Genomic DNA, 17,387 nt, shown 5'->3' with positions numbered 1-17,387 from the left:
CCTGGGGCTGCTGACAGCGTCGGGCCCAGAGGCAGGACCCATGGCGTCTGCAGCCGGCATGGTCAAGGCTGTGCTCAACTCTGTGTGTGGGGGCGGGCGGGGAGTGAAGGATGCAGAAGGAGAGGTAGAAAGGCGGGCATGTGTGCAAGGCCAGTCCCTGGGTGTGAACAGAACCCTGGGGTGTGTTAGAGCGCAGCTTCCTGCCCACACCCTTCCCTGAGTGGGACAGCTGGTGGGACAGGCATTGCCATCTTACAGGGAAGACACTTAGGGACAAGAGGAGTGTTGGCTTGATCTGAAGCCTTTCTCGACACTGCAGGGGTCCCTTTACCATCCTGGGAGCTGGAGCTGTTTCTGGGGTACCCCCTTAACAGCTCCTCACTCTGTGCCTCTGGCAGTGTCACAGGGATCCCCAGGGGTGTGGGCACGAGAGGGTCCCTACGATCCTCAGCTGGGGTCGGGGCAATGTGGGGTATGGTCTGCCAAACTGCCAACAGTTCCTCAGTGAGTCTTTGATGGACAGTGTTATCAGAGCAGCTACTATGTGCCTGGTTTAGATGTCAGGGAGTTATAGCACCTCAATGAAATGTCTTAGAGAAGGGACTAAATAAAAGCACACTTAAGGAAGTGGCAATTATTCAAAGGTGCTTTGATAAATAATAAAACAAGGAGGGGATTAAATCTTAAAGGGAACAGCTATACACTAGAATGGTTGGGGGCCTCCTTGAAGAGTTGACATTAGGGCAGGGACCTGAGTGAGAGAGAGACCCAGCCATGCAAATATCAGAGGGCAGTGTGTTTGTGTGTGAGAGAAGTGGGGGGACAACAGGTGCCAAGGCCCTGTGGTGGGCTGGGGGCATCTCGAGTTGATGAGGAGGCCAGTGAAGCTGGGGCAAAGGGTGAGGGAGAGATGGAGGATGAACTTGACAGGTTGGTGGGAAGAGCCAGAGCAGGGATGTGATTTCTTGTAGTTAACCTACAACTCAGCTCTCAGGTCTGTGGAAGCCACTGCCTTCAGCCACCGCATCAGGGCAGCTGTGAGAAGAATGTCGGAAGAGCTCTGTGGGTGCTTAGATTCTTGAAGGAGAAGGCCCTGGGATCAGAGGAGACCGTGATGGGACCATCTAATTGTGCAGCCCTGTCCTAGGCTGGTCTGAATCCCCAAACCGACCCCCTCCCAGTGTGGCCCTGGACTCAGACACCAGGACACGGGGAGGGGTTGTGCCAGGTTCCCTGTTACTTCCGTCCCTTCTGCAGACATCAACGAGTGCACGTCGCTGGCCGAGCCGTGTAGGCCGGGCTTCAGCTGTATCAACACTGTGGGCTCCTACACGTGCCAGAGGAACCCTCTGCTCTGTGGGCGCGGCTACCACGCCAACCAGGATGGGACCAAGTGTGTGGGTGAGGCCAACCACCTCCCTGCCCACCTTCTGCCCAGCCGGGGGTTTCCCGGGTTCCTTGGCCCACAGGTGGCCCTGGCTGAGGGAGAGCCCTGGCCTCAGGGTGCCCTGCTCACCTTCCCTGGCAGACGTGAATGAGTGTGAGACGGGTGTGCACCAGTGTGGCGAGGGCCAGGTGTGCCACAACCTCCCTGGCTCCTACCGCTGTGACTGTAAAGCTGGCTTCCAGCGGGACGCCTTCGGCCGGGCCTGCGTCGGTAGGTGGGCGCTGGTGGCCGGGAACCCCTCTGTGGGGTCCGCCTGTCCCGGGCCAGCCCTCAAGCTTCCTCCTCCTTCCTGCTGGCCCTGCCCTCTGCCTTGCTCTGCTATTCCTCTTTGCTCTGGTCTCCTCTGCTTCTCTTGGCCATGGTCCCATCACCATGCTTTCTTGCCTCTTACTGTGTCTGTCCATCCTTCTGTCTCTGCCTCAGCCTCTTTCCGACCCACTTGCTGCCTTTCTCTTTGGCGCCTGCTCTTGTTGCCTCTCCTATTCCCTGTCTAGGTTCCTCCCTTAATCTCCTTCTGGGTCTCTGTGTCCCTGTCCTCACCCAGCCCCCTTTTTTCTACCCCGGGGGTGGAGGGAGCTGGCCCCCAGGCCCCTTCTGCCATCCCTATGGGCCACGCACCCTCTGCCTGCCGCCCGCCCACAGATGTGAACGAGTGCTGGACCTCGCCGGGCCGCCTGTGCCAGCACACGTGTGAGAACACGCCGGGCTCCTACCGCTGTTCCTGTGCCACCGGCTTCGTGCTGGCTGCAGATGGCAAGCGCTGTGAAGGTACCACTGACCCTGACCTCTGACCCTGCACAGAGGTCCTCACCATGTAAAAAGCCCAAAGCCCTGCCAGCCCCTAGCTTCATACCTTCACTGACCCCATCTCTACCTCATACCACTTCTCTACCTCTCCATCTGGGCAAACCTGGCCTTGGCTGCTCTGCCTATATCCTGCCAGGAGTCCTTCCAGAGGGCCCAGGGCCCAGCCATCTTACACCAGAGGGGCTGGATCTCTGTGTCCTCTGCACCCCAGACAGGAGCTCCTTTCTGGCAGGGATGGCAGCCCAACTTTGGCCCCTTAGTAGCTTCTGATCCTGGTCGTGGCTGCTCAGCCTGGGGGTCCAGGCAAGGAATAGAAGTGAGTGAAACATGAGATCAGGCTCCTGGGCAGCTGGAGAGCCCAGTGGCCATCAGGAGGGGACAGCAGCCACACGGCCCTGGAGATGGTGCTGCCCAGCAGTGACAGTGACAGTCCAGGGTGACCCAATCTTCTTGGTTTTCCAGATGCTAGAAATGGAGCTATCTATGTAAAATTTGCTGGTTTTTATATGTTATGATAGATTTAAACTTAAAAACAAAACAAAAAAACAAAACAAAAAAACGCTGTATGAGTAAAACCAAGAATATAAATGGGCTGGTCCCTGCCCACGGATCTGGGGTCAAGAGAGGGAAGGGGATGTGAGTCTCTAACCATTCCCGGCCTGGAGGCGCTTTCCTTACTTCCCTCCTGGGGAGGGGAGTTTGTGGGGACCCCTGAGTTGGCCCTTCTGTGGGATAGCACCAGCCTTGAGGGGAGGGCAGTGTGACCAGGCCTGGATGCCTCCGAGGGCTTTTGGAGGGCCCCATGGAACAGACCTGGTCACATGCATTCCTTTGTCTGTGTGTGGTTTTTTTTTTTTTTTTTTTTTTTTTTTTAAGATTGTATTTATTTATTTGACAGAGAGAAATCACAAGTAGATGGAGAGGCAGGCAGAGAGAGAGAGAGGGAAGCAGGCTCCCCGCTGAGCAGAGAGCCCAATGCGGGACTCGATACCAGGACCCCGAGATCATGACCCAAGCTGAAGGCAGCAGCTTAACCCACTGAGCCAACCAGGCGCCCCCTTTGTCTGTGTTTTGATCACCTGTGAGCCCCTACTCCAGGCCAGGGTGGGTGCAGCCAGCAGTAGGCATGGGCCTTGCATCCCAGGCACTACTGCGTGGCGTGGCTCATTCCCTCGTTTCTTGGCCCTTCTGCCTTTACTGCCACCATCCCTGTTTCACATGGCTTCTCTAGGCCATCTGTGCCTGGATGCCAGGGACCAGAGATGAAACCAGTATGGCCCCTGGCACCAGAAGCTCAGAGCCCAGGAGAGGAGATGATGGCTTGTTTTCTGTGGACACAGTGTGTGTTGGGATGTCCTGAGGATCTGGATGTGGGTCAGACGGCTGCCCACTGGGCCCTGTATGACTGACTGCCCCTGCTCCTCTCTCCTGGCCCCCTCTGCTCTTAATACACCGGCCTCCTTGCTGCCCCTTGAGGGCATCTTACCACAGCGCCTTTGCTCTTGCTGTGCCTTCTGCACGGAACACTTCCCTTGGAGGCCCACATGGCTGCAGAGCTGCAACCTCCCAGCCACGTCCCCGTCTCTTTCTCTCCTCTTGCCTCACAGCGCTAGCACCTCGGATGTAGTAGTTACTTGACTCATTCTGTTAGCTCCTCCCCCTACTTTCCCAGCACATGCGGGAACACCAGCTCCACGAGATGGAGATTTTGTCTGTCTTGTTCATGGCTGAGTCCCCAGACTCGGCACTGGTACAGCATATTGTAGTGGCTCAGCAGTTCTTGGATGGATGAGGGAAAGCCAAGGCTCTGCCCTCAGGGAGCTCAGAGTCCAGTGGCTGGTCCATCTGAGCCAGGAGCTGACCTTTCACTTGCTCACTCCCACACTGTTTAGCTCATATGCCCACACGTTCCAGCTCTTCCCTTTGCCGCCCTCCAGCCCCATGCAGAGCCAGGCTTGGGGATCAGGGCCGGAAGGTGAGGCCCCAGGGTTGAGGGGCTCCTTGTTAGCACCTAGGTGATGCCTCCAGAGCCATCCCTACCAGCTGTTACAGACTCTCAATAGGGTAGCATCAAGCTCCCCGTGGGGGAAATCTGAGCCCAATCTGTGGCTTCCTCCTCTGGGCAGCAGGCTGAGACCCCACCAGCAAGCTCCAGCCCTGCCCCTACCTCAGCTGCACGGCCCAGCTCCTTGCCTTTTTCCAGGTCTCTAATTCCCCACCGGCCCTTAAGAGAGGCTGGAACGAATGGTCTGCCAAGATAAGGCTCTAGGTAAGCTGAGACCTTGGTCCTCGCCATCCGGCTGGGGGGACTCTGCCCTGACCACAGGCCAGTCTCCCCACAGATGTGAATGAGTGTGAGGCCCAGCGCTGCAGCCAGGAGTGCACCAACATCTATGGGTCCTACCAGTGCTACTGTCGCCAAGGCTACCAGCTGGCAGAGGACGGGCACACCTGCACAGGTATCTCTCCTCTGCCCAGGGGCACCCTTCCTGAGAGGCAACCCCTCCTCGTGTGCCAGGCTGGGCTGGGGACACATGGGATACACAAAGGCGTCTCAGTGTCAAGTTAGACCTGGATTCCCAGCCCCGCGATCTCCTGGGCTAGGAGGACCTTAGGCTCCTGCTCTATAAAGTGGAGGCAATGGTCCTGGCCTCAGTGAGATGACGGATGAGATCACAGACCTCGTCCAGGCCCGTGTCTGGTACCTCACTGGCCCTGCACTGATAGCAGTAATCAAGGAGCAGCCCCAGGGATTGAGCACTGTGTGTCCATTGACAACTCTCTTCCCTTCTCTGAACGCTTTGGTTTTCATCAGTAAAATGGGCCCCTAGGCTCCAGGGCTGTAGCACGGCCAGGATAACTGTCCACGGCTGGGGGCCCTGCGGGTACAAGGGGTTCACTGGGGGCCAAAACTTTCTCTGACAGACATTGATGAGTGTGCTCAGGGTGCTGGCATCCTCTGCACCTTCCGCTGCGTCAACGTGCCAGGGAGCTACCAGTGTGCGTGCCCGGAGCGGGGCTACACCATGACAGCCAATGGGAGGTCCTGCAAGGGTAAGCAAGGGGGTCCTTGCCCCACCAGAGTTTTGGGCAGGCTCTGAGGAGCTTGCTGTGTGATTGGAGCTCTGACACCTAGTATATAAACACAGAATGGCTGATGCAACTGGTGGCTGTATTAACCGAGGTCTATGCCTGGGTTGAGGGAGGAGACAGTGTTTCTGCTGTTTGACTCAGCTTGGGCTAGCCTTCCAAGCTTGGGCTCAGCCGTGAGCCCTCTCCTAGAAAACGGACAAGGATCCCAAGGGGTGGTCCTAAAAGGCAGAAGACCTGTCCAGTAGCTCCAGTGGGGAGCAGCTCCAGTGGGGAGTGGCCTCAGGGGTCCCAGCATCTGTCTCTAAGCATCTGATCTGCTAACCTTGCATGAAGGACGTTGTCACAGCCAGAGCTGTGCAGACCTGGGTAGGGCCCCATGTGGCTTCCCATCACTAAGGATGTACAAACTGCTGGGCAGTCTCCTGTTTTTGCAGTTTTGCAACTACTTCCTTGGATGGGGACCAGGTTCTGTGACATCTAATCTTCCTTCTGTGTTGGGGACATGATACTGAGTTCAGATGCATTGGGACTTACTGAGGCCACCAAATTCTAGGCCTGGCGAGCCACCCTGGCAAGGTGGAGGGGGGCTAGAATTCCCTTGAGTGGGACACAGGAGTATCCCCCCCACCAGCCCCTGCTCAAGAAGCAACCACTTAGGGCTTCATAGCCCAGCCCGCCTACCCTCTACCTGTCTGTGTGGCTGACTCTTCCCCGGACCTCAGGGCTAGGAGCCCAGAGTCTCCTGGGTTGCAGCTTTGGTCCCCAAGGCAGGCCCTGGCGTTCCTGCAGGCCCAGGGGTTAGAGTCGGTGCCTGGCGGGGTGTAGTGTTAGAATGGTGATCATTTTGGTGGATCTCAGCTAGCTGGTTTTTGTTTGTTTATTTTAATTAATGAATAACAAAATAGAGGATGGGGTAGGTGGCAGTGAACATGGAGTAGACCAGGGTGCGCCATGACTATACAGACTGTTCTAGCCCGTGTGTGTATACTTAATCCAGTGCAAAAGGATTCCTTACCATAGACTGATGCAAAGAAAAAAATAAATGAAAAGACCCCGAGTGAGTGCCGGTAAACCGCAGTCTTGGAGGCCTGGTAGACTCACAGAGGCTGACCCAGGGCTCCCTGGCCCCAAAGCCATCTCTCTGCTTTTTAGTTTAAAATAGAATAAACATGGGCTCCATCGAAGGTAAGGATTTTGCCCATCAAAGGGATTGTGTGGGACACAGGGCTCTATGTTCCTAGACTAGGATTTCATTTTGGAGAACCAGGCTGTTCCACCTGATGGCAGAACACAGGTGGGGTCCCTTCTTAGAGGTCCAGTCAGACCCTTGCAGTGACTTTGCTCTTGAAAACCTCTCCCTGGCCCTCATCTGCTGGGTCTGTGGGCTGCCTGGTCTGTGTCTGCTGCTGCCAGAGAGGGCTCCCTGGGCTCGGGTGCATGGCTGCTCTGCCCCCGCCGCGGGTGCACCTGACCCCCAGCACCCATCTCTGGCTCCGGTCCCCACAGCTGGTTGTGTTTGCCCCCATCCCAGGTCACTGCATCCCCCCGGAAAGGCCCAGGTTCCCCCCGCCTCAGCTCCTGCTGCAGCCCCCACCAGGTTAAGCAAGAGGGAGGCCCCACTGTATGTGTGATGCTTTTGCTGGAAAAGTCTCCATGCTGTCACAGGGTGGACAAGGCCAGAGTGTGGGAGGGTGGTTCTGCCTGGTCGTGTCCACTTCCTCAGGCACACATGGGGCTGACGTCTGCAGCCGCCGACCTTCAGAGCAAAGAGGCAGCCCTCTTCGTGCTCTGTGGTCCTGTTCTAACTCAGGCCAAGCGTGGAGGTCCTGTGGCTCCAACGGAAGGATGGGAACACAGCCATGGAAGAGCAGAGCATGCCGGTTAATATCTCAGTAAATCCTGCCCTTCTTCAGTGGTTAAAAAAAAAAAAAAAAAAGTGGGGATAGAAAGATGTGAAGGAGTTGAGACTCGGCAGTGTTGCCTAGAATACGCAATCGGTGCAGGCAGGGCGTCAGCCCGCAGGGCGGTGCCCAGCATGTAGTAGCTGCTTATTGAACGTTCAACCCCTGGAGGGAATGGAGCAGCAAGTTCTGCAGATACTTGGATGCATGTTTTCCAGTCTCTCGTTATGCCGATATACACGCACGTATGTATATATGCAAGACGAGTTAAGATCGTGCTGAGAATAACCTTGAATTCTGCCTCTGTTCTGTTTTGAGTGTATATAAAGCCCTTATCAGCGGTCTGCTTATGAAGGGACTTAAGCATAGCTCTTAGCAATGTTGTTAGTCTTAGCACTGACTTTGTCCCCCATCCCTGCCCATTTGGGCTGCTGCTGCATTAGTCTGTCTCAGCGGAGGCTGCAGTGACACCCCTGAGGATGTGGCCTTGTCCAGCTCTCCCTTTGGCCTGACCTTCTCCAAGAGAGGGTCCAGGGTTGAAGACCCCGCAGACACGAGGGACGAAGACGCTGGAGTCTTCGCCCTAGGGAAGTCCTGTGATGGCTTCCTGTGAGCACGGGGAAGCCAGGCTGGAGGGCTGCTGACCCTTGGCGCTCCTCCCTCCTACTTCTGGTCATCTCCATCAGCACTGGGCCGGCAGACAGCAAGAAGCAGCTCCCTCCACATTCCTGCCACAGCCCTGCCCAGGGTCAGGGGCAGGGCTTCCTGCTCACCAGTGTGGGCAGCCTGAGCATAGCTGGGGCCAGAGCGGGGAAGAGCAGGAGGCCCTCCCCTTCAATTCACGTGGATTCAGTTAATGAACCATTAGGACAACAACCGCGCCCAACCTGGCTCCACTGGCTCCTGCTCTGTTTTCTTCCACTCGCCTCTGTGCCCACCCTGGGAAATTGGGATCACGACCCAGTTTGCAGAGGAGGAGAGGGAGGGAGGCTTGGAGAGGTGAATGGATGTCAGCTGGTCTGTCGCCACAGAGGGTGGTAGCCAAAAGCCTGGAGTCAGCATGTGAGGATGGGAAGTGACACCATTCCTGCCTTGTGGGCTTGTGAGGACAAATGAGTTAATGAGTGCAGAGGGCCCCGAGTAGTGGATGGACACCAGGCCTTAGACTCAGGATGCAGTTGGCTGCTATGGTTACGACCATCCTGTTGTTCCTGTCATGGTCTGTGTGGCATCGTGATTGGATCCCTGGCTTCCAGCTCCAGCTGCCTGCTGTGTGACCTTGAGGGAACCCGTGCCCCTCTCTGAGCTTCCGTTCTCCCCATGTCCGGAGAGGCCTGTGACTCTCACCCTATAGGCCTGGCATGAGGATCAAGTGAGGAGAAATCCCTAAACTGAATCAGTGTGGCAGATTGGAGCAAGAAACCAGAAGCCTCCCTGGGAAGATCCTGACAGGCTCTGCCCCCCCAACACCAGCGAACTCTTCTGGGGCCTCTGGAGGCTACCCTCTCTCAGCTAGTAGCTAGTCTTCACGGAGGGGGTCTCTGGGACCCACTTATTTAATGTTTCTTGTCTCGCAGGTTGCCTGTGTGCACGCAGGCACACGCATCAGCTTCTCTGAGTGCTTGTCAGATATTTACCTATATGTGTGTATGTGTGTGCGTGTGTCAGCATCAAGAAAGGGCCCTCCTTGGATGTTTGTATCTGTGACTCTGTGTATCTAGGGGAGTCTGCTCGAGCATGTGGGCATGCCTCAACACATGTCTGTTCGTGTGAGTGTGCACAGGAGGCATGAGCATGTCTGTGCAGTTGGGGGACCATTTGTAGCCGTGGCTCTCAGAGTCTGTATTTACAAATGGTGAGTCTGACCCTTCCCTCCAGCAATATGTGTGGAGTGCCTGCTCTGTTCCAGGCACTCTGGTAGGTGCTGGGGACACCACAGGACCAAGAAAGACACACACCCCTGTCCTCCTGAATCTCACACTGAGGAAGGGGAGGTGGGACACAGAACAGACATAAAAAGTAGTGTGTGTTTCCAAGCAGGCTGGGCAGTAGAAGGAGAATCAAATGGGAGTAGGGCCATCAGGGAGGGTGCCCTGCTGGGGGTGACCCTGAGCTGCGACCTAAAAGATGGGAAGATGTGGGGAAAGTGTTTCAGTAGCAGAAACAGCATGTGCAAAGTCCCTGGGGTGGGGGAGGTATCAGGGCATTGGAGCAACATGGAGATGTCCAACAGGCTGCAGCCCCAAGTGGAAGGAGAGAAGCTCACAGAAGGGCCCTATAATGTATAAGAAGGGACCTGCTTTTTATTCTGGGAACATGAAAAGACCTCAGGGGACACAGATGCTTTATTTGAAAGCGAGGCCCTCGGCTGCTGTGTGTGGAGGGGACAAAATGGGTGTGTGTGGAGTAGGGCAGTGTGGGAGCTGCGTGCTTACAGGAATGAACTGCCCTGGGACCCAGGCCTCCAGGGTGGGTCGCGGTGGTTTGGACGAATGCCCCCCAGCCGGGGGTGGGGGAGGGGTCCCCATCCTCACCTTCCTCTTCTTCCCCCAGACCTGGACGAGTGTGCACTCGGCACTCACAACTGCACTGAGGCCGAGACCTGCCATAATATCCGGGGTGGCTTCCGCTGCCTGCGCTTCGAGTGCCCTCCAAACTACGTCCGTGTCTCCGAAACGTGAGTGTCCCTGCCTGGCTTTGGGCCGGGGATCCCCCCGTGCCCCTCTCAGGCTGCCCGCCTTCACCCCTCCTCTTCACAGGTCCTGATGGTTGGGTCTGTGGTCTAACTGACCACACAGGGTATGTATAAAAGCACCTCGTAGAGAGCTCAGAGTATAGACAACAAAGGGAAGACAACTCAGAAAATCTCAATCCTCTAACCCCCCAACATGTGTATGTGCACACATACACAATGTACTAATTAGTGGTTACTGTGTAACAGGTTATCCCAACACACAGCATCTTTCCATTATGAACAGTTACAGTTATTACCTCACATGGTTTGGAGGCTCAGGAAGCCTGCCGGGAGCAGCTCGGCTGGGTGGTTCTGGCTTCAGGTCTCCTGGAGAGTGTCATCTGAAGGCTCTGGTGGGTTTTCAGGGCCCTGTCACTCATTCACTGTGACTCTGGGTGGCAGGCTCCTTGCTGTAGGGCCCTCTCTTTGAGACCACTTGTGATGTGACTTCCTTGGAATGAGTCCTCAGAAGGTGACAGTCCTTTGTAACCTGACCTAATGCTAGAAGGTATACACCGTGGCATGGACCACACAATCCAGCACTGTGAAAGGTGGAGGTACCCTAAGGATACCCTGACCACACAAAATGTGGCCACCAGGAGGTGGGACACCCAGCAGCACTGTGCAGACCGGTGAGCACACTTCTCACAGTTCTTTACATTTTCATAAAGTACTTTGGTGTTTCCTATAATTCAGCTATCTCCCACTTTATTTTGCCGTGTAAGGTATTTTCCAGACTCACATTTTTATAATTGCAAATGTGACACCTGCTTATAAAAGTATTTCCACCACAGAAGTGGGTCAAGCAAAAGCCTTTCCCCTGCCCCCAGCTGGATCTCATGGCCGTGGAGGGCGCCTGCCTTCCCTCTTCTTAACGCCGACACGAAGTGCCTGGGACTCTGCAGTCACTCATGTGTGTGCAGCTGGGCCCGGCTTGCTGCTTCTACCTCACGGCTGTCCTCCACGTCTGCACACACAGCCTGCCACTAGCCGTGTTTCCTAGTGTGGATGCATGTCCACACACCGCTGTCCCGCGGCCCTTTGCAGTGTTTCACTGGCACAAACATCCTAACGTCCATGTGCATGGGTGTCGGGAGCTTTAGGGGAGTGTGTCTGAGTGACCCTGGACAGGTAACCTCCCTTCTCTGGGTCTTAGCCGTCTTGCCTGGAACATGGGGGTGAGAGCAGAGCCAGCCTGGGCCGGGTGTGAGCACGAGAGGAGTGAAGGGGTGCCATGGGCTTGGCAGGGGTCGTGGTGTGGCACAAGTGCGGAGTCATTGCCACTCGTTGCTGGTGGCGTGGCTGTGGTTGTGGCACCCATGTGGCTGTGTGCTGTGGTACGCCAGGTGGAGAGCTCTGCTCAGGGGATCCTTGGGAGCTGCCGAGCCCTGGCGGCTGAGCAGTGTCCCCTTTTGGAAGCAGTGAGCATGTGGAGAGTGATTTAATGATGGAGGGGCGACCTTGGCTCCAAGAGCCAAGAAGGGACAGATTGGTGCTATGCTTGGCAGTCAAGCCCTTAGACCTCCTCTGGGGTTTGGTGGAGGTTCCCTCCTCGTTGTCATTGTCATGGAGAATGACTGAGTCTTGAGGCTTCCTAGGGAGTGGGTGACTTGGAGCTCCAGGTGAGCCAACGGCCCTGGTCCTCGGAGAGGCTTCCCCTGGGAAAAGGCAGGCCATCCCAACTCAGAAGAGGGGATGGCTCCCAAGGAGAGTCAGTTATGGAAGAAAAGGAATTTGGAAAATGACAAAAACAATCCAAACACTGTGCCCAGGGAGTCTGTGCAGAGGGGAAGTGCACAAGCGAAAACCAAACGGAGGAAGGCAGGTCAGCATGAAGGGAGGAAAGAAGACAGGGAGGAACGTGTGGCTGACTCAGGGCTGCTCACGTACCGTCCCAGGCCCGTGGGAGGCCCTGCATGCTCGTTAACGAACCCCATCCCGCCAGCGAGACCACAGGCCATCATCCCACCTTACAGATAAGGAAACTGAGACCAAGGGAAGATAGGCGACTTAGCAGAAGCTGCTAAGGGTAGAGCTGGCAATGGAGCCAGGCCGCTGAGGCCGGCACCATGTCCTGGATGGGTGGATGTCAGGGATAGGAGTGCCCCTGGGCCCGCTGACCAACCCGCCCCCCTCCCCGTGCCTCCTGCAGGAAGTGTGAGCGTACCACGTGCCACGACTTCATGGAGTGTCAGAACTCGCCAGCACGCATCACCTACTACCAGCTGAACTTCCAGACGGGTCTCCTGGTGCCAGCACACATCTTCCGCATCAGCCCGGTGCCCGTCTTTGCGGGTGACACCATCTCCCTGACCATCACCAAGGGCAATGAGGAGGGCTACTTTGGCACACGGCCGCTCAATGCCTACACGGGCCTGGTCTACCTGCAGCGGTTGGTACGCGAGCCCCGGGACTTCGCCCTGGACGTGGAGATGAAGCTCTGGCGACAGGGCTCCGTTACCACCTTCCTGGCCAAGATGCACATCTTCTTCACCACCTTCGCGCTGTGAGGCACCAACGCCCACCTGAGCACCCTGCCGGGGCCACGGAACCCCTGGGATCCTTCCTCAGTGACCCTGGCGCCAACCTCTGTGCCACCCACCAGCATACGCTGTTCTGCGGTTGCTGAATGCTGCATATGTGGGGCCAGGTTATGGTGGCGGTTTTTACTATATAACTCTGTAAATTAACTTAATTTTGCTGACCCGATTCCTCCTGGATTCCTGGGCTTCCCCTGTGTCCTGCCCTGCGGGAGGGAGCTTGGCCACAGGAAGCGTGCCTAAACTTGGAGGGCAGTTCAGGGTCATGGTAGGTGCTCCGTGGGTGGAGTCAGAGGGCTCAAGACTGGAAACACAGCGAACCCATTGGGGTGTTTGGACTTAACTCAGTGACCTGATCCCAGAGCTGATACTCCACTTCATATTCCACTGTGATTAGTTCCTTACTTTTTTCTTTTTTAAATCATTTTAAGTGTTTTGTTTAATTATAAAAGTAGTATGCACATATTGCAAAAAATATATTCAAATAGTACCAAAGGATTATAAAGTAAAAAATGAAAAAAGAAAAAAAAAACCCTTATTTTGTAGTGTTTGTGTTTGACAATGATTTCTACGTGTCCCAGCAGGGTCCCTGGCTGGACCAATGTGTCCTTTTGTAGATCAAGACTGTCCTTGATGTCTTTTTTTTTTTTTTTTAAGATTTTATTTATTTGACAGAGATCACAGGTAAGCAGAGAGGCAGGCAGAGAGAGGAGGAAGCAGGCTCCCCACCGAGCAGAGAGCCGGATGCGGGGCTCCATCCCAGGACCCTGAGACCATGACCTGAGCCAAAGGCAGCGGCTTTAACCCATTGAGCCACCAGGCGCTCTTGTCCTTGGTGCCTTAGTTCACGGAATTAGCTCCTACCAGGAACTCTCCTCTTGGGGTGAAGGGATCCCAGTGTAAACTGCTAGCTTCAGGACCCTTTCCTCCTCTTTCCACTCCTTTTCCTCCTCCTCCTTTCCCAGTGGTGGATTTCTCACTCTGGGTATCACCCAGAGCCTCCAGTACTAGTCCTGGTTACTGGGGCCTGAAAACAGGTCAGACAGAGGAAGGCTGAGAGAATTCATCTTTCCTTCCCCCGTGTAGGTTTCTAGGGCTTTGAGTCTGCAGCACACGAGGAGGGCTGAGAAGGGAAGGGACAAGTTCGCATGGGCGTCCGGGCCCCGGTCTGAGTCCCCTCAGACATGCACATTGCCACTCCCCTTGGCTCTTTTGCTAAGCCAGTGGATTTCCGATGCAGGCAGGGTGCCACCTTGGGGGTCTTGAACTATATGTGGTGGGTGGCAGTGGCCATTGAAAACCAGACTAGAATGGACATTCTCACTGCGCTGCACACCTGTGGGGGGTCGAGAGAGACGTGTATCAGGATACAACAGTGTGTGTACATCCCCGTGTGCCACCAGCTCTGACAGGTGGCAGTGGGACATGGATAGGCGCAGTGAGTGGGGGACGGTGGTGAACCGATAGTGCATGCCCTGGGAGGAAGAGGAGGCAGGACACAGCTCCAGACCTGCCGCCTTCTGGAAACCCACACCCCCAATGCCGGGATGCTCTCATTCTTCCAGACAAGCACCCGGACTACCTTTTGATGTAAGATCTTCCAATTCAAGATGTGGAGATTATTTAAAACTTCTTAGCGTCAGGAATGAGCCAGCCTTGGAGCTTCCTGCCAGAAGCCTGCCATGGAGGGCTCACCATCTTGTGGCCTTTTCTTCCCTCCCTGCCCCTCCCTGGCTCTGTCCCCAAGGCCATGTGGCAGGAGCCAGGATTTCCTTCTCGCTGCCTTACTATCTCTCTTCCTTCTGTTTCCCGGGTTGTTGGGAAAACCAGAGCTAGCCACGACGCCTGGCATCGGCACTCACCAGGCAGGGACCAGTGGGGACCGGGTCTCCTCCATTCTATGAGCAGGTTAGGGACGCCAGCAGGGGACTGAGCCGCACCTAGCCTATACAGGCTCAGCTTCTTCCTCCGAGCCGAGTTCCTCCCTGTGGGACCTCAAGTGAGTGACGCCACCTCCCTGGATTTCATTTGTCTCCTCACGGGATGGCAGTGCCCACCATTTTTCCCTCCTGGGGCTCTGTACCACTAGAATGAGCAACACACAAACAGCATCGAGCTTAGTGGCTCTTGGAACACTTCTTTCTGACTTCAGAGGCGCTAAGCTTCTGTAATTCTGGAGTTCCACATCTGCAACAATTTGACAAGCCACAGTTTGAGGGACTAGTCCCTACAAGACTGCCCTCACTCCGGATGCCAGACACAAACTCGGGGGCCCCCCACGAGCACCCTCAGGTCCATGAGCTCACCTGAATCACCCCCGGGGATGCCAACCTGAGGAGGACAGTTTTGTTAGGGTGGAAATGTACAAACAAATCATCCAAGGGGCATGATGCACAGGGCAGAATCCAGGAGGAACCCATGTCCCCAGGATGTGTCCCCTTCCTGGCATGATGGATGACGGTCCATGCAGAGTGTGGCCAACCAGGAAGCCTTCAGTACCAGCACTTCTATTCCAGCTTTGCTCGTACCGCAGCATGGCCGACCCATGGTGTCTGGTCCCTCTGGGAGGTCAGACTTGATAGGGCATGTCCTAAAGCCCCATCCTTAATCACATTAAAAGACTGTCCCTGCCCCATGTCCCCAGGCAAAGCCAGTCCTGTCAGGACCTCTCAGGGGCCTAGAGCTCACCTCCTGGAAGCTGAGGGCAAAGGCCAGCTCTGCCATTAGGTAGGCTGAATTCTAGCCCCCCTGGGCCCTGGCCTAGGCCTTCCGACAGTGGAGTGATCATGTTGGGCATCTGTGTTTAACATCACTTGCTTCCACCGCCTGATCTGCGGCAGTGAACTTTCTGATAAACGTGGGCAGAACTAGTGAGCGTAGAAATGAGCTAGTGGTTAGCCAAATCCTGTTCTTTCTCAGGCCGGCTCTTTTTCAGCAGCGTTGCTTCCTACGGAGGCTGGAACTCAATGTTGTGACTTACTCAAGGCCATGGCCATTGGTGTCAGCGTGGAAAGCCACTCACAATGTGGCAGAAGGTGGGTGTCACTTGAAGAAGACTGGGTCCCATGTTGTCATCAGCCCTTTTGCCAGTCTACTGTCCCTTGGACGACTAAATGTCTCCCAGAGTGGCTGGTCCAGGTTTGCACCTTCCGCTCAACCTGGTCGGTTCTCATTACATAAGCCACTCCTTCACTCTCAGCAGCAGCTCCCTCTCAGTCGGTGCTCCATTTCTTCCACCTCTGGAAGGGATGTTAGCTTCGGCACTGTGCCCATCTACACCGCCAGCACTTATTGGATCAGCCTGCTGCAAACTCCGAGATCCCGTGACTACCCTCAGGTTCGGTCATTCTTAGAATGACTCAACTGAAGCAGGTGTCTTACTTACTCTTACAGTTTTATTATAGCAAAGGATACAAATCAAAATCGGCCAAGGGAAGAAACATGTAGGGTCTAGATGTGGTTTCTGGTTATGCTCTCACCGTAGAGTCCCTGATGGTGTTACCTCCTCCTAGTCTCGATGTGTGATAATCCCCACAGAGGATCACCCAGCAGGGAGGCTTGCCATGCCTTTGGAGTCCAGAGTCTGTATTGGAGCTGGTGGGGGTTGGGGCGTGCACGGGCCTGAGGTGGCAGCAGAATGGACAAGGATTTCATCTGCAGCGGGCTGTCCCAGTGGGAGGGATGCTAGAGCAGGGGCGGTGATGCACGCATTTGATAAACACAAGCAACCAAAGCTTACAATGCTTACTGCTACATTGTGCTGGTTTGCAGAGCGACAGTGAGAACTCTGGGCTTATTAACAGGTAGTGGCTGGGGTAAGACAGTGACACCTACCTCCTGCAGGGTAAGGGCGGACACTCCTTGAGGGAGGCGGTCGGAAGACCTGCTTGATTGTGGAAGTCACGGAGCCCCAGGGACATTTGCTGCTCAGCCAGAGTCAGTCATGGGAACAAGGGCCTCAGGGGAAGACACCTGAGACCATGAAAATGGAAGGGAAACATCTGGAGAGGCAGAGAAAGCTTGCCAGTTCCCTGCAGGGCACCAAATGCCCCTCGGGAGTCGCCAGGCCAATAACTAGGGTTAAAGCCCAACACAGCCTGGTAAACAGTGTGCTGGGCTTGATAAAGAAGAGAAAAGATTCTGCACCCAAGAATTGCAAAAATGATCTGGCAGGTGATGACGAGAGCCAGGGGAACTCCCCTGAGATGGATTTTGAGGGTGCTGGCCCAGCTGAGCCAGAATGAGAGTCTGGATAAATATGACTTCACTGACTCGGGGGCACTTTCTGCAGTGGGGCTGGAACTGGAAAGGGACCCGCAGCAGGTGTAGGTAGCAATGAGGGCAGCCTTGCTCCTTGGGCCAGAGACACACACACCTATGGCAAATGCCAGGGAGGGGGGATTCACAGTGCAGGCCCTGGGGACTCTAGAGCAAGGCCATGCCATCCACTGCTTGAGAAACAGCATGTGGTGTGCTCCTGAGCCTTCATGGAGACCACACACTTGACCACAGGGGCCACATGGCCATGAACCTGCAGACACCCACTACAAGCTATGTCTGTCAGACACATCAAGCCATGAAGTCAGACGAGTCCATCATGGGCCATCGTAAAATGGAAACAGGTCCAGGAACGAGCCTGAGCAGGACCAGAGGCATGAGGGGGCTTCGGGAGCAGGTGGGACACACTCCTGTGTCACCCAGAGCTGTTGTATCTTTTGGCAGGTGCAAAAGAACCAGCTGAAAGAGGAGGGTGATGCTGGAGCTTGGTTAATGAAGGGTCAGCTCTGGACAGGTGCAGGCTGGACAGGAACGGCACCTGTGTGACAGCCACATCCAGCAATGACCTTGAAAGACAGCGGAGAGGG

The 17,387-nt window shown here is 55.5% G+C and overlaps 1 protein-coding gene across 5 annotated transcripts in view; it reads left to right on the top strand.

Annotated features, from left to right (window-relative positions):
* Positions 1–13,060, top strand: part of FBLN2 (fibulin 2) — an 84,687-nt gene extending 71,627 nt beyond the window's left edge. For 4 of the 5 annotated variants that reach the window (XM_059161862.1, XM_059161864.1, XM_059161861.1 and 1 more), the window contains 7 exons: positions 1,258–1,401; positions 1,529–1,657; positions 2,090–2,215; positions 4,597–4,713; positions 5,180–5,308; positions 9,802–9,925; positions 12,135–13,060. In XM_059161862.1, the coding sequence (XP_059017845.1) occupies positions 1,258–1,401; positions 1,529–1,657; positions 2,090–2,215; positions 4,597–4,713; positions 5,180–5,308; positions 9,802–9,925; positions 12,135–12,492 (1,127 nt within the window). In that variant the 3' untranslated portion in view covers positions 12,493–13,060. Of the gene's footprint in view, positions 1–1,257; positions 1,402–1,528; positions 1,658–2,089; positions 2,216–4,596; positions 4,714–5,179; positions 5,309–9,801; positions 9,930–12,134 lie in introns of those variants that run through there. The other variant, XM_059161865.1, reaches the window with a different exon arrangement.
* Positions 13,061–17,387: the final 4,327 nt, after the last annotated feature.

Source organism: Mustela lutreola, chromosome 2, assembly GCF_030435805.1.
Source record: "Mustela lutreola isolate mMusLut2 chromosome 2, mMusLut2.pri, whole genome shotgun sequence".
Classification (NCBI taxonomy): Eukaryota; Metazoa; Chordata; class Mammalia; order Carnivora; family Mustelidae; genus Mustela; species Mustela lutreola.
The sequence above is the reverse complement of the archived record's forward strand: the minus strand, read 5'-3'. Positions and strand labels throughout refer to the sequence as shown.